Here is a 16973-nt window from a genome sequence, read left to right as displayed (position 1 = left end):
AAGTAATGCTGAAGTATAGGTTCATCCATTAATCACTATTGACACCTTCCTTTTCCCTTTCCACTCCTGTCCTGAGATCCCTTCTTTGCATGGACAGATCAGAATAGGGAAAAACATGAAAGTGAGATGCTTGTTTTCAATTTTTAATGATTTTGAAAAGCAATGTGTAGCTTATAGTTGTGAGAACTCACTATATTCAATCTGCATAATTTAGCATTTCTAGAGGAAAAAATTCCTAATTTTAGGGCAGCAATCAACTAAAATTGAACTAAAAGTATACTTCCATGGATTTACTTGAAGTAGTATGCAAGTGCCAAAATAAATTAAGCCATCATTCAAAAAGTGAAACATTACACAACATTAAGTTACCCAGATAGCACAAGGCAAGAAATTATCCGTTTCTAATGGTTTTCTTACACAAACAATATATAAGCAGCTTATCGTAAGCTAAGGGACTTATATAAGTTGAGGATAAGATTTTATGGAAGAATAGGTAAGGATTACCATTAAATATCCTCAGATTAACATAAGTCACTTCTGTTAGAGTGCCAAAGGCAGCAGAACAGCGTACTACACATTGCTCAGCCTGACATGAATTTAAAGGCTACCGGTGAAAATCAGCAAGTCGAGTTGAACAACTGATAACAGATTTTCCCGTAAATAGAAAAAAATTAACAACTGCAAGCGACTGGCTGGTGAAGATACAAAGCATACTATGTGTACTTTTCCCTAGAGGCGGAAAGAAAAAAAAATCAAAAGGGAGAATCGAACTTAAAACCTACAGTTCATCAACTGCACACGCTGACCACCACACCACAGTGTCAGATGAGGAGGGTAGGTGTAGGTGCCTATTTAAAATGTAATTGTATAGAAAAACTTAGATACTTCACGCATGAAACACACTGAATTCATTCAATGTCCACGCAATCTGACAGTTATGAATTTTAATTTTTTTTTCAGTTAACCCGATGAATAAATTATTGATAAAAGAGTTTTCTATCCAGCATTTTTGTATCCTCTGATGCTATTCACGGTAAAAGATGTTTCTTTCTTATGACCGCGGTTTCACCATCATTTCATATATGTAAATGGTTTTCAAATTATGGCCGTTATGTTATTTCTACCCATACTAACGAAACGCCAAGAATGGAAAAAATCTTCTTAAACATAAATCCCTTAATGAATACGCTAAAACGATGAAATAATAACATCATCTAGGGAAGTGCTGAAAGTTAGGCCTCCATTTTGTCATAAGTCTGGATGTTTGTCAGCCTGGCCATAAGAAAACGCCAACCTGATTAATTATAAGCACCTTCCTCTTTTTTCTTTTGTCTTATCTCAATGTCTTATAATGTGCTGGATGTGTACTGAAGTTGAGTATTCAAAGACAACCTAGGTACATCAGCCTACAGTTGATTTGAAGTTGAATATGTATACATGCTTCTAATTCCATACAGGCTATCTTCTATATTATTTATACTGTATAGATACCTTTTTCTCAACTTATACGCAACCAAACTCTACAAATGAGGTACCAAAATGCACAGAATTTATCAGAGAACATGCGACGACATATCTTACTTCCTAAATATTGCTATTGTTTCCTATAATTGGTTTTTAAATTATTTAAAAAAAAAAAACTGGTAGAAATTCCTGACGTTAACGGCACACAAACTGATACATTTGTTCATTTGCAACAATATCTCGCATTCTTTAAATAATTTTTATCAAAATGTGGCTGATTCCACATTCAAGTCTCCTGTTGATACGTAAGTATGAGTCATCATGTGCGTTTAACAGAGGATAGTGTAATTACTTCCAATGTTGTGTTTAAAGAAGTCCTTTGACCTCAATTTGTACATGAACATTCCAATTAAATTTGTACATAAGACCCTGCCTTTTTTTCTACATTTTAAAATTAGAAATGCGCCTATCCCTCTGTGGACCTGCATTGAAAAGAGTGGGGGAAGCCTGCTGGGAGCGGGTGCATCACGCTCTTTAAGTCTTATTCTGACACCTGATTAGCTCACACTTGAAATTTCTCCTTTTGCCACAAGAAGGGACTTGAATTGAATACACTCCATACTCCAGACCAGTGGCGTAACTTAAAATATGCTTTGGGGGGGGATGAGGAGTCTGGGGGGCAACCTCCCCCTCCCCCCAAGCAATGGTCCCGAAAAATTTTTTAAAAATGACATGCCTGGAAATAAATTTTACATCATTTTGTTACTTAAAATTTGACTTTAATCAGAAGCTGTTGTTATATATCAAAACTAGACAATAGTTTGAAATATTTTTTATTTCTTTGAGGCTTGGGGGGGGGGTGATCTATCTAGTGATCTATCTCCTCATCCCTATAACTATCCCTATTTTCCCTAACTTTCATATCCTCACCATCTACAGTCTCTTTGTGTTTCCCAGCATTGTGCACATTAAAGATAACTTAGAAACCTACCCCATACGATCCACCATCCACTCTCATGACACCAGGGCTAAAAATAACCTAAATATTAATTACTGTAGGCTGTTTAAGACCAACAACCAGTCTGACAATTTGGGAGTAAAATTATTTAATATTTTACCCAGCAAAGCCAGATCAGTGAGCATCACAAGACTGAAAAATGTGCTGGAAAAGTGGCTGTGCAATTATCCACTGTACTCAATTTATGAATATTTTGAGCTGGACTTTTCTTCTCTTTTATTATAAATGTAATCTTTGCAATGTATGTGTTTCTAATGTTTTGATCCAATGTACATGTTTTGAATGTTTCGTTGTATTGAATGTTTTATAAATGTGTTGTATACGATAACTTGACAACATCTGCGAGGGCCAATCCTCGCCGTGGATGAAAAAAGATCATTATTAATATTATTATAGTCACACCACTGCTCCAGAGGTTTAAATAATGTTGCCACCACATCATTCAGAGTAAAAATATTTTTACAGAAGTAGCATCAATGAAGCATATTATAACGCAAAAAGTAAATGGGGTTATGATAAATTTTTAACCTGTAATAACAATTAATACGGAATGACGTCACTTCAAAGGTGACAAAAAATCAACTCAATTTCAAGAATTAGATAATTTATTTCAACAGATAGAATACTATAGAAGTATTCTCTCCCGACGACAGGTACAAAAATAGAGCACAAATTAAAATGTTCTCGTAGACAACATACTGCTGAAACTAATGTTGCCTGATCAAACACTTGTGCACACTTTAAAACAATTGTGACCTTATCTACAACTCCACATTTTGAGGCTCTATAAAAACCACTTAAAAGTAGCAGGCCATTTTTGTAAAAGGAGTATGAAAGATATGCTTAACTTTAACAACTGCATTCATAAATACTTGTATATTTGATCACGCTGCATCACTAGCTCACTGGAGAAGGACATTAACATGCTTGAATAAAATATATAACTTCAAGACAAAAGAAAATAACTTTGGAATCATCTTCGCAAACTCTGAGTTCTAAGATCTTGGGTACTATTTAGGGTGAGCTCTGCATTCATTGATTGAAGGAATATACTTTTGTTGTACAATTGGAAAAAGCTCTTCCCATACTCATACGAAGAAATCATGATTGCACATGCTGGAGCCACTTTGCACACTCTTGGCACAACTCCTGTGAAAAGGCCCCTGAAGCCTTGAACTTTGATGATGTCTTTCATAACATCATAGCCAGATGATGTACGACATGGAGGGTCTGTTGATCAAAAAATGGAAATGGTTAATATTCAGCATACATGACATTTTAGCAATAAAAACTAAGATTTATACAAGAATTTAGACACTGATACAAGAATAAATCATTTCAAAGATTATTTATCGGAACAATTGTAATAATATACTGCGACATACCGACCATATGTCTAGTATTTTTTCATTGTGCGATGACCCGAGCAGGGGATGATCGCGTGTGTGAGTGTGCGTGCCTGTATGAATTTGTGTGTGGGTAGTATTATGTCATGCCTTGGGCATCATGAATCTGTGGTTCATTAGTGTTTGCTGTGTGATATGCTGGTCAATGCGGACCGCCTGGTGACCCACTCGACCCGTAAGTAAAAGTGGAACCCCCTCTCACCACTAAAACCCCATCCCTAGTGCATCATTCCCCTCCAACTGGGTATATATCCACCAAGAGAGAGAGAGCCTAAGGGGGAATCCTTGCTATTAATGCTTAGAGGAAGGCTTGCAAGAAAGGCAAGCCGAGTCGACGACGGAGAGAGAAAGGGAGAGTGTGGTGACGTGCATAATTGTCGTCATTCTGGGAGTCACCAGAGTACTGCTGGCGGAGGACGAGAACGTTTTATGGTACACCTGAAGCTGAGAGTGATTGCAGACAAGCGACGCACAAGACCAACGCCCAGAGATCGGGAGGAAGACAGCCCTCGATCCCGCGAACACTTGGGTCCGAGCCGTTGCCTCACTGATTGTTTCTACTGCTCCTGCTCTGACAGAAACCGTAAGAACGTCGCAGTTAGCGACCCGTCCCCCGTGCTTGTTCACCAAGACCCCTAATCACTTCCCAAATTGTGGAGCCGGAATTTTGGTTCTCTCTCTCTGTCCCGGTGCACCGTATCTTTCGATAAACTATTGACTCAGTGTCAGAAATATTACTCAGTGTGCTAACGCAAGCAACATAAAGACTTGATTTGGGCATATTCTGAACCTAGCCCACCATATTCTCTATAATATACACGTATTGTTCTTTTTTGGAGGGGAGGATAAAGGAGTCATATCATTCCTATATTATTGTTGCATTTTTGTTCACCTCATCTTCATCAGGGTAATTAATTTTGATAATTTTATGCATGTTATGCAAGTGTAAAATATATTTTGGGGTCTCAAAAGTAAATAACGATGGCTCGATCATTCCTTACTCAGGATTATTGATGCCCTTCTCATCCTATAAAATATATGGCGTTTCGTGTTCCGTTACAATATGCATACGCATCATTGAGAGAAGTGAAGAGGAAACACACGGCATAAGAGCTTCTATTTCAAGAAATGCATTTGATGCTTCAGTAAGAGAACTACGGATACGTAAAGCATTCGGACTTGGTGATATTCCTGCATAGCTAGTAAAAAATGTAGGGAAGACGAAATTAACTCAGCTTAAGAAAACCATCAATGAAATGTTCGGTGTCTCAAAAAGGTCTTTCTTTCCTTCAACTGAATATTCAGTGTATTAGAAATAAAGTTCCAGAGCTGGAAGTTCTACTAACCACGCATGATGCTGATGTGGTTTGTATCTGTGAACATTGGCTGTTAAAGGAGGAAGTATCGTCATTTTCATTACCCGGATACGATCTCGTTAGCGTGTATTGTCGTGACTATACGAAAAACGGTGGTGTTGCATTATTTGTAAAAAATAACCTCATTACGAGTGTTCGCGAAAAATTTCGTGTGATCTCTGCGTTGAACAGGTTTTTGAATGTGTGATATCCAGGTTTGTTACTAGTTCCAAGTCCATCATTTGTGTTGCAACGTATCGTTCACCACTTGGTGATTTTCAAGGGTTTTTAAAAAATTTGGATTGCCTCCATAGAGATTCTAGTTTTGACCTGTTTTATGATAGGTTTCTATATAAATTCAACTGTTCTTTTCCCCTTACATGCATGGCACACACCAACCGTTGCTCAAAAAAGTGGGTAACCAGTGATATTCAACAGATGTCTGTCAAGCTCAAGGAACTAGCTTTCAAGTGTAAGGTATCAAATAACCCGGAAGCTATGACTGAATATAAACTACAGAAAAAGGTCTATCGTAAAACACTAAACAATGCTAAACGTTCATTTAATGATAATAGGATTTTAGCAGCATCAAATAAACCAAGAGAAATTTGGAATATTATCAACAGTAATAAAAACATTACTAAAACCTGTTTGCCTAACCCACTAGATACATGTGTTAACCCTACCTCTAATTTTTCCTATCTTGCCAATGCATTTGTGCAACACTTTTCACCGCCAGCAAATACTGTGATACCTTCATCCTTCGATGTTCTGGCAACAGTTCAACACAACCCTCGTTCTTTCTTTCTCACCCCATGTACAGTCACAACTCAAAACCATAATACTTCGGTTGGGCTCTAATCACAGTCCTGGTAATGATGGTATTCCTGGTAGAATCATTTCAGCATCCTATCCTTATATTCTGGACCCCTTGTTGTTCCTAGTCAATGATTCCCTTCGATTAGGTATATTTCCAAAGGCACTAAAAGAATCCAAAGTCATTCCAATCTTCAAACGGAAGGGTAATACCAATGATTTGAGTAACTATTGCCCAATTTCTCTGCAGTCACTGTTTGCCAAAATATTTGAGAAAGTTTTCTATGCTAGACTTGTGTCATTTCTAGAATCACATAATCTAATCTCGTCAAGCCAGCATGGTTTTAGAAAAAATAGGTCCACCTCAACAGCTGTGCATGATGCTGTGGATTTCATACTTGCATCACTAGATAACAAATTAGATACCGTGGGCTTATTTATTGACTTCTCACAGGCCTTTAACAATGTTAACCATCACTTACTGTTAAAGAAACTGGAAAAGTTAGGCATTCGTGGTATCCCAAATAACTGGATTCAATCCTACTTATTTGATAGATCTCAAAGAGTTAGTTTGAATATTGAAGGTTCTGTGTACAACTCCACGCCTAAAGATGTTTATTGTGGAGTCCCTCAGGGATCTATTTTGGGCCCTATATTATTCCTGATATATATTAATGATCTCCCTCATAATCTACAAACAGACTGTTCAAAGATTGTCCTTTATGCTGATGATACTAACATTCTAGTTTCATCCACATCACTACAGTGCACAATTGAGAAAAGTGAAATACTTCTTCAGCAGTTGAGCAACTGGTGTTCTTTAAATTGCTTAGATATAAATGTTGATAAATCCCTAGCCATGCACTTTAATCTCAGGAGAAAACATGGTGTTGACCTTAATCTTGCCCATGATGGTCAATTCATGCGCCAAGCTCAAGATGTTTAATTCCTAGGACTTACAATCTCGTCAAATCTATCTTGGGAAGAACATATCTGTTATCTACTTAAAATTCTATGCTCCACTTGTTTTCTTATACGTTTCATTAGATTTTCTGTTAGTTCTGACGTGCTGTTAACACTTTATTATGGCCAATTTTACTCCCGCATCATTACTAGCATTATTTACTGGGGATCATCACATGCTTCAGTTAAGCTTTTTAGGCTGCAAAAGAAAATTGCACGACTTATGGTCTTTGCTCCTCATAATCCCCCATGCCGACCTATTTTTAAAAGACTCAATATTCTCCCACTCCCATGTGTGTATATTCTTTCTGTCCTCATGTTTATCAAAACTAATTTCTATGAGTTTCCTAAAAACTGTGATGTCCATGATTATTACACAAGAGGTCATGATACCATTCATTATAATTATGTCAGGACTAAATCAGCCTTTCTAGGCCCAAAAACTATAGGGTCACGCCTGTACAATAAATTACCATCCAGTTTAAAAAATTGTAAAACTTCTGGTTCATTTAAGATACAAGCTAAACGCTTTTTACTAGAAAAATTTTATTATTCCGTAGATGAATTTCTTCAGGGTAATAGTGTATAATTATTTGTCAATTATATTTTTTTATGTACCTGTGTTATATTTTTTATGTACCTGTGTTATATTTTTTATGTACCTGACGACTCCTATATCAGTGTAATCTGGTCTTCGGATAATTAAATATACTATACTACTACTACTACTACTCTGCAAGAGATATAGCATGAGACATCAAGAAGGATATTGCCATTAATATTTTCAAATAGAAGAGAGCAGATAAATGTGACAATTTTAAAGCCATAAGCCTGAAGACACATACTCTGAAAATAATGACAAGAATAATGTATCAGAGAATAGTATTGTAAAAAAAAGGAACAGTTTGCATAGAAGTCAAGTAACTGTGATTAAACTTGGACCCAGTTGCAAAGAAGCAAGAATTAGGAAAGTAGTAAGACACGGCATAGTGTCCAGTGTCCACAGCCCACCATTATTTTTAATATCTCCATACAGAGAGGTATCAATGAAATGAAATAGTAGGCTTCAAAAATTAGAAAGCTGCACATTTTCTGACAATGTGACAGTCCTTCCTGGGGCAAAGAGGGAATTCAAGACAAATATGTAAATATGCATTGTAAATATGGAAAGAACAAAAGCCAGTAATCAACTGAATAGCAATAAAATATAAAAAAGTTTGCATTGTTGCAGTTACTCATTGATTGTATTTTACAGAAGAATAGGGCTAAATAGTAGGGCCTACACTGCCTTTCCTCTTCAAGGCTCCCCTGTAAACCATAGACCACTATGTCAAACTCGGCTCCATGTTCCCCTAGACCCACATAACCCCCCTGACTCCTCTGAACAACTAGGATCATTGCCCCGAGCAGGATCCTCAATTTATCTAGACTCCCTACTCGCCATGACTTCTCTGGCTCACCTAGCCTCTTCTAACTACGGTCTCCAGCCTAACATGGTTCGCCTGCCTATATAAGCCTCCCGTTCCCATTTAGGCAACTTGATTTGAATATGCCTCCTGCCACCAATAGGCTCCATCCCAGCCACAAGCTCCTTCATCCAACCAGGCTCCCAAGTGCATCAATTTACCCTGCCCCCCCACCCCCCAAGGCTCCTTCGTCCCACTAGACTCCCTTTGCTCTACCATCCCACTATGCTCCCCTATCCTTCTACTCTACCCCACCCCATCAAGACTTCTTTGTTCAACTAGCCCACTCACTCAAGGCTATTCTCACAAAATAGGTTCCCCTACTCAACCTAAGATTCTCTAATAAGCTACCATCTCTTCCCTGTAAGGCTAGTCTCCCATCCCAAGGCTCATTTATCCAACTAGGTTCCCCAGCATCTCCACTTTATGGATATTATATTATATTATACTTACAGGATATGCAATAAAATTGAATACTAGCTCATGATCCACAAAAAAAAACTGAGCAAATACTGATGCTCCCCATTCATATTAACACCAAATGATTCAATGCAAAACAATTGTGAGCATAGGCATATCCTCATTTTTCTTAATCCAAGCCATTGATTTCATATCATCTCATATCTCTCAAGCATAATGTAAAACTGAATTGATAACAAGAAATAATAGACACTCTCCAGCCAGTTGTGGATGAAGGATATGGACAAGGGGGGCTAAGTAGGGGGTAACCTCCCAGCAGTGGTTGGGGTCTGAACAATTACCATTCTATCTAGTGGAAATTGGATAGCCAAGGTGGGGCTATAGTCCACTCAGCCCCCCCTCCACCATAGATCTGCCACTGTCTCAAGCTATACAAGTATAATATATTTAATTAAAACTGACTTTATCAAACAGATCAGAGAAATAAAAGGGAAGAAACCCATTGAAACTGACCTTTACATATTTGTTTCTCTCCCATTTCAATTTGCTGATAAGTTTTTACAACATCAAATGGAACAGTAATGATGGCAGCAATCTGAAACAATAAGATAATCACTTAAAAATACTTCAAGCCAATACAGTTAAAATGATACGTAAAAGAGCTCATCTTTTACTCCTATACTTACAGATCCTGCAATAGAACCAGCAAGGAAACTAAATCCAAACGTAGGATTCTTCTGAGAAAATGTATTTTTGAGCGCTTCGTAATTCAGCCAATAAATAGCTGTTTGGTGCAGGAAGAAAATTATATTAATCAATATAAAAATAATACTATAACTTAAAAAATAATGAGCCATGCTTAAATTATTTAGTCCAAAACACCAAGCCAATGACCTCATTGAAATAATAGCCACCTACTCTCCAGTTTTCATGGTAAATTCACAAAATACAGCCCAAGTGAAAATAATTTTCACTTCATAAAAGCATGTACAGTAAAAACATTACATGCGCCATTATTTTTTCCAAAAAAATTAATAACTGTATGTACTTAATTAACCTACATAATACACATTTTCACTGATTCAGATAAGTAAATTAGTTTACACATTCAAAATAGGAGAGAAGGCAACTTTTCTGAAGGGCAATTAATGATGACTATTTAAAATTTAAAGACCTAAGAATAAATGATCATCCAAAACTCACTGAATACAACATCAACATAAAAACCACATATTTTCCATTGTGAAAAGCTAACTTACCTGAAAATGGTACATCCCTCATCAATGTTGGACCTAACCCCTTCCATAAGCCAAAAATGCCTTCATATGCAATTAGACTTTTTACAGCTTGACCAGTTTCTGTTGAGTAAAATAAAACATTTGAGAATGAATAGGTCATTAAAATGAAAATGTTTCACAACATGTACTAACATTCTCAAATAAACTTCTACCTTCAGGAATAATTTTAGGGAAAGAAAAAAAATGACATGCAGTCCAGCTAAGAGAAAATATTGCAATTAAATCAAAATTTATTCAAATAAAGAAGCGTCATCTCTTTGCAGAAGTGACAATAAAACAGTTGAGTATGATTCCAGGAATAACTTATATGTTGATAAGATTGAATAAGGTCCCACTCAATGAAATAAAAAACTCAAGGACACTTCTTCCACAGACATTTTACGCAAAGTGAAAGACCCAGTTTTAATCTATGGGCCTGGCAAACCCAAGTTAAGGAAGAGAAAAATTAGGCAGGTGGTAAAGGAGAAATGAGGATTTTTTGGAACGTGGGATCAAGCAATGAGATCCATATCTAAAGGCCTGTTTACACGATACATAAACACGTACGAGTTACTGTCTGTTTGTGTTAATGATTTTTGTGGACCAGGACGGAAAATGTACAAATGCATGAACCAAATTAGAACGGGTTCTATTTTCCATTTATGCATTCGCACAAGTTGGGTAGTCACGCGGTACATTTTCGTGTCCTTTCTTGCAATCATACATTTAGACATTGACTTGTATGGGTTAATGTACCGTGTAAACAGGCCTTAGGACGTTACAAGGTTATTCAATACTCTCGCTAAAAGAGCCCTTTTTCCTTAGAAATTTCATTGAATCCACTCTTTACATAGTCTTGCTCAGTAACTGAGTCAGTGTTTTACATATCATGAAGAGGATGGTTCAACATGGAGACTCCTGTTAGAGAAGTTTTCTAAGCCCTAAAATGCCTAAATATAGATAATGGAAAATCCCTGAGAAAAAAATGTAAAACGAAGCAAGCAATTATTCTGGCCATATTTTTGGTATAAGGCCATACCTAACCATCTGCATAAATCAAGATAGTTGAGAATGAAACATTCGAATTTCTGAAACGGGCAGAACACACTCTGCAACCCTTGTTCATTTTTAATAAGGTTTTCTTGGAATGGTCACGTTAAGCATCAGTCCACACCACATAAAGTGGAAATACATATTTAATGACATATGCCTGAAAACGTATTCCCATTTCAATCAATTTAAAAGCAAATACAAACTCAAAATAAAATGTTTTGACTTATCAGTTTTACGACCATTAAATGGGTATATTTCCATTCAGTATAAACTTACCACGATAAGTGAGCCTTTTAGACTGCATCTTGGTTCTCACCAATTCCAATGGGCTAACTATAGTTACAGCCCAAGTGCGAGCAGAAGCTCCAGACAGCAAAGGAATCCATGTAGGTTGCACTTGATTGGAAGGTTCACTATTTATCCTTAGGTTGTAGTAATCTTTCAGCCTTACTCTCATCTGCTCATATGTCACAAAATATATCACAGTTGTGGGGATAGCGAGGACAAGGGTTGGACTAAGACCACTCCACAAAGAGGCAATTCCTTCATTTTTGGCAATTTTGGCAAAGGCATCCTAGATGATGAACATAATACAAGAAGCATTACGAGCTTACATTTTACCAACTAAAATATCACAAGCTAAAGGACACTTACTTAAAGGCTACATATAAATTGAGAGAGCTTAACCAGTATTTAAGAAAAGGGTCCAGATTTTTTTCTCGTTTTTTCTTAATATTTCACTACTGCCATTATATCATTACACCTGCATAACAGCTATCTACATAAAATAAGAAAATAAGGTTGAGATGTGTAATATTTCATATCCTATTGTGTTAACGGCGGTGAAATGCCATAAGAAAAAATTCCACTGGACCGGGAGTCGAACCACGGACCTTTGGCTTTCTGGGCCACTGTGCAAACCACTACGCTATCCAGGTTCCTTTATTCCCATGGCAATTGTACCAAGGCTCTTAGTGCTAGATGTAAGGCCCTCGCCGTCCATCCAAGACGGCAATGCGAGGGAGAAAGGACTTCCAAGACGCCACAACCAGTTGAGAGCCTCAAACCTGTGCTAAAGCTGCGCAAAGCGCTATGAGTAATATTTAAAATCCTGCCTCATTAACGGCGGTGAATTATACATGAATTCCCAAGTCCTTTCTCCCTCGCCTTGCTATCTTGGATGGACCCCGAGGGCCTAACATCTAGTACTAAGAGCCTCGATGCAATAGCCATGGGAATTAAGGAACCTGGATAGCATAGTGGTCTGCGCAGTGGCCCAGAAACCCAAAGGTCCGTGATTCGATTCCTGGTCCAGGGGAATTTTTTCACATGGCAATTCATGTACATAAGGTTGACTTCTTTACTCTGTCTTAGTTTTGCCAAAGGAACCACTGCAACAAATTTCACGCTCCCTTCAATAAATTTTATCTGCGTCGATATGATTAGTTGAGTATTGTGTGTTCAAATCTGTGTCACTATGATTAGTTGAGTATTGACAAGCTAGTAGAGCAGCTTCTTGTTCGAGTATATGCTGCAGTAAAATTCAGTTATGTTCACCTATTATTCCATGAATATATATATATAATATTACATGAATATTGATCAATTATACTTACTAGTACTTATTAATAATACTATTGGTTATAATTAATTTCTGGAATGTGAGACCTTCGTAAATTCATAGGGGTATTTGAAATGTCCACCTGGATAATGGAAGACGTAAAATAGCTATGTTGCCATATAGCAGATGACCATTGCAGTTAGGCGACAAAAAGGCAGACAAATTTTTACAAAGAAGGCATAGGAAGTTTCACGCCATGGTATGGTCTTACACTGTGGTCTTTTCTACTGACATTTGTCTCAAATATCGTCAAGCTCTAAACATATCACCTATTTGGATACATTTTCTCACTCATAGTGAGAAATCTTAAATTCTACTTCCTTACAAATAGCCCCATAATAGAGAAAAATTTATTCTTTCGCTCCTCAATACCCCTATCAAGTATAGAGACATTAGCTTTTATTTTGATTTCATAAGTGATTTGTGCCTCTCTGTCTCTTTGAAATGAATCCCAGGTTTACCCAAAATGTAAAATTGCTGTGTATTTTATGACAATAGGGTGGTTTCCTATTATTTTTTTATCGCCTAAATCGAAAGATTATTACTCCTGGAGTGCGCATTTCACGCTCTTAGATTTTCATGTGACGATATCTATTTTTCACGATTAAATGAAAAGTGAAAATTTTCAAGAGCACGAAAACGTGATGGCTAAGTAACAATGATGGGAAAAGTCCGCATGACGTATTTCTGGTTCCAGCTGTCAGCATGTGAGGTGACCTTGGGGTGAGGCTTGAGCGCTGATACAACGCAGGCTGCTAGCAGGTAGCAGAGTACCCTGCTAGCTGGTAGCGCTTGGTTTAAATAAGGATTATTAATACCTTATCAAACGAAGAAAACTTTACGACCACAGGCAGTTTTAATAGGTGATTATTAAGACATGTTTCCCTGAGCTCTGTGCCTCATGCATGCATTAGTAATCTCAGACAATGCAAAACTCCTATCTAATCTTTTAGAAACTAGGTCCCTGTGACGTCACGTGGAGTGGCATCGCATGGGCGCCAATCTGGCCTTTTCAAATGAGGTTAAAATTGACTGTTGCCATTCATCTAAACCGGTATTTCTAAAACCAAATAATTTGTATATTATGAATACACTAATGGTGGGTAACGAATCGCAATCAATGCATTTCGTTTTCTTTGATGAAGGAAGCTACCCTATTGTAATTGATTCCTCATCGCGTAAAATTTGTGAGTATTTAACTCTAAATAATCAGCAGCAATTCCAATTGGTCCAAAAATTTGCTTAACTCTGCTTCCATCACAACAGCTAATTTTCAAGAGAGGTCCCAGTTTATCTCAATCCACAACACAGTCTTATACAAGATAATATTATAAATCTCACCATTGGCCATGCCTGATTCTTGCTCAGATGAAGAGCCTTGTTTACTTTTGCAAATAGTGTTTTTTTCCACCTCAACTGGGTGCTCCTCCTCTCCTGTCTTGTTTCTCAATTCTCTTATTACTCATCCAGCCACCTCCAAACATAATTTTTCCAAATTCATCCATCATTCCAAAAACCTTCTCCAACCCGACAGCTGTCAGTACACACAGCCCATCAAATACACGATTCATCTGTAACGTGACGTCATCACTTATCTGCAGGACAGGAATCAAACCCATCACTCTCAATCTAGCCCTTGCTGAGTTAACACCTGTTCCTCTCTCTATTGAAGATTGCCTTAGACCAGCGGTTCCCAAAGTGGGGGTCGCGACCCCCAAGGGGGTCGTAGGCCGTTCGGAAAGGAGTCGCGAGATACTAATAATATGGTGAACAACGTACTTAAACTTCGACGACCATTTTTAGGGGGTCGCTGCTAAAAAGAATGAGCTAAAATGGGTCGCGGAAAGAAAAAGTTTGGGAACCGCTGCCTTAGACAATCAAAAATGTATTTCAGACATATTTTTTCCTTCTGAACATAATTGCCAAATGGACTTACTCTATTCTGAAAATTTCAATTACAATAGAGCTTGAAAATTGAGAGGTCATAAGTTTTGTATTTTTCAATTTATCATCTACAACTAGATTAATTCATGTCTATGGCCATCAACATTTTGCAGATAATTTGATTACATCAATAACTCTTCCTGAGCCATTCACTGCTTCTCATCCTTGTACATGGACCTCACTTGGTTTGCTGTTGTTTACCTAATACGGTGGTTTCCTATTATTTTTTTATTGCCTATGTCAAAAGATTATTATTCCTGGAGTACGTATTTCACGCTTTTAAATTTTTAAATGACAAAATCTATTTTTCGCGATTAAATGAAAAGTGAAAATTTTAAAGCACGCGAAAACGCAATAGGTAAGTATGAATGCCGGGAAAACTCTGTGTGACGTCTTTCTGGTTCCCGCTGTCGCAAGTGAGGTGACCTTTGGGAGAGGCTCTCAGCGCTGATACGACACAGGAAGCTCGCAGGTAGCAGAGTACCCTGCTAGTTGGTAGCGCTTGGCTTAAATAAGGATTATTAATACCTAATCAAACGAAGGAAACTTTCCGACCACAGGCAGTTTTAATAGGTGATTATTAAGACATGTTTCCCTGAGCTCTGTGCCTCATGCATGCATTGGTAACCTCAGATGATGTAAAACTCCTATCTACTCGTATAGAAACTAGGTCTCTGTGACGTCACGTGGAGTGGCATCGCATGAGTGCCAATCTGGCCTTTTTCAAATGAGGATAAAATTGACCCTTGCCATTCGTCTAAACAGGTATATCTAAAACCAAATAATTTGTACATTATGAATACACTAATGTTGGGTAACGAATCGCAATCAATACCTTTTATTTTCTTTGATGAAGGAAACTACCCTATTGTGGCCTACAATGCCTTCCCCCAATGAAAATTTGTCCCTGGTAAAGTAAATCAACCAGAACTTCAATGGTGGATCCAATCTCAGCTGACATGCATTTTTGCATACAAACACAGCTGAATAGAAAAATTCTATAAGGGAGAGGAAAACAGAGACATTGAATTTCCACGTAGGATGTAGTGTTAAAGGGAGTATGTCTTATTTTACTCAATGTAGAGTCAATCTGAAAGTCGATAAATGCAGCTGTAGCTAAGAGCATGAGGAATGAGTTTAATTTAATTCAATACCATTTACATGATACCTGTGAGGTGATCCCCATTACAGAAGGTTAGCGTACAGCTCCTCATTAATCAACACCTAAAATTTCCACACACTGATCCAATGGATCCAATTCACAAAGCCATCATGACCACTCAATTATACTAGATTATGGAGAAAATTATTCATCAAACAAAATTTTAATTGGAGAGTCATGTTCCAGAGAGTGTGACAAATCATTATGTTAAGTGATACGTTAATTAGCTTTTACCTTAGCCCTACATTTAACAGACGTAGATGGTATTATTGCATAAAAATGTACCGAATCTAGGCTATCAGCCCACTTTGTCCACGGAAGGCCAAAACACTTACAAGAGTTCCATTGAATTGGCCAGGCCGCCGATACCATTGACTTTGGCTGCTAGCAGTTCCATTTTCTGGGCAGGTGCACAAGTGATCCATCAAACCGTTACAATAAAGGAAACACTTACTTGATAAATTGGCTTTTTGTTGCGACTGCAAACGTATTTTGACAACATCAAAGGGTGTCACTGAAAAATTAAATACAAAGGTCACGAAATCTTATCGAAAGAATGTTATATAATCATCAATAAGGTCGAGTAATTGTTTTATTTCTTACTTATCATTGAAGTCACAAGTGCCCCTATGCAGGAGGCACCTATTTGTTGAAGAGGAGTGATCCTGAATCGAGGATCATCAGGGTTGATTACTTCTTCACTTGACATGACAAGGGTTTCAGCAGAATTGAAGATGTTCCAAAAGCAAAGACGATTCAATTCGCGGAGAAAGCAAACACATTCAAACCAGATAAAAATAGCTTATACTAGGTCCTCCCCTCTTCATTGCAAGTGAATTTATTCGGGCATGTACCAGACAAATATAAATACAAAATAATTTGGCATTTCGAAGAATATTTTTGTCAATACAAGAAATAAATTCAATCTTTCACCATGACCGCCGGGAAATGAGTATCGATTCGCTCTTTTTTATATGTTTTGGTAACATACGATTTCGGTAGAGGGTA

At 37.5% G+C, this 16973-nt stretch overlaps 1 protein-coding gene across 1 annotated transcript; it reads right to left on the bottom strand.

Moving 5' to 3' along the window:
• Positions 1-3069: 3069 nt before the first annotated feature.
• LOC124158761 (solute carrier family 25 member 40-like) lies at positions 3070-16931 on the bottom strand. Its single transcript, XM_046534062.1, has 7 exons — positions 16569-16931; positions 16301-16479; positions 11515-11812; positions 10168-10266; positions 9595-9692; positions 9422-9503; positions 3070-3712 (listed from the first exon to the last, which is right to left on the bottom strand). Exons 1-7 carry the CDS (start codon positions 16672-16674, stop codon positions 3456-3458), a joined length of 1119 nt encoding a protein of 372 aa, XP_046390018.1. The 5' UTR covers positions 16675-16931; the 3' UTR covers positions 3070-3455.
• Positions 16932-16973: the final 42 nt, after the last annotated feature.

Source organism: Ischnura elegans, chromosome 1, assembly GCF_921293095.1.
Source record: "Ischnura elegans chromosome 1, ioIscEleg1.1, whole genome shotgun sequence".
Classification (NCBI taxonomy): Eukaryota; Metazoa; Arthropoda; class Insecta; order Odonata; family Coenagrionidae; genus Ischnura; species Ischnura elegans.
This window is presented reverse-complemented; position numbering and strand designations above follow the sequence as displayed.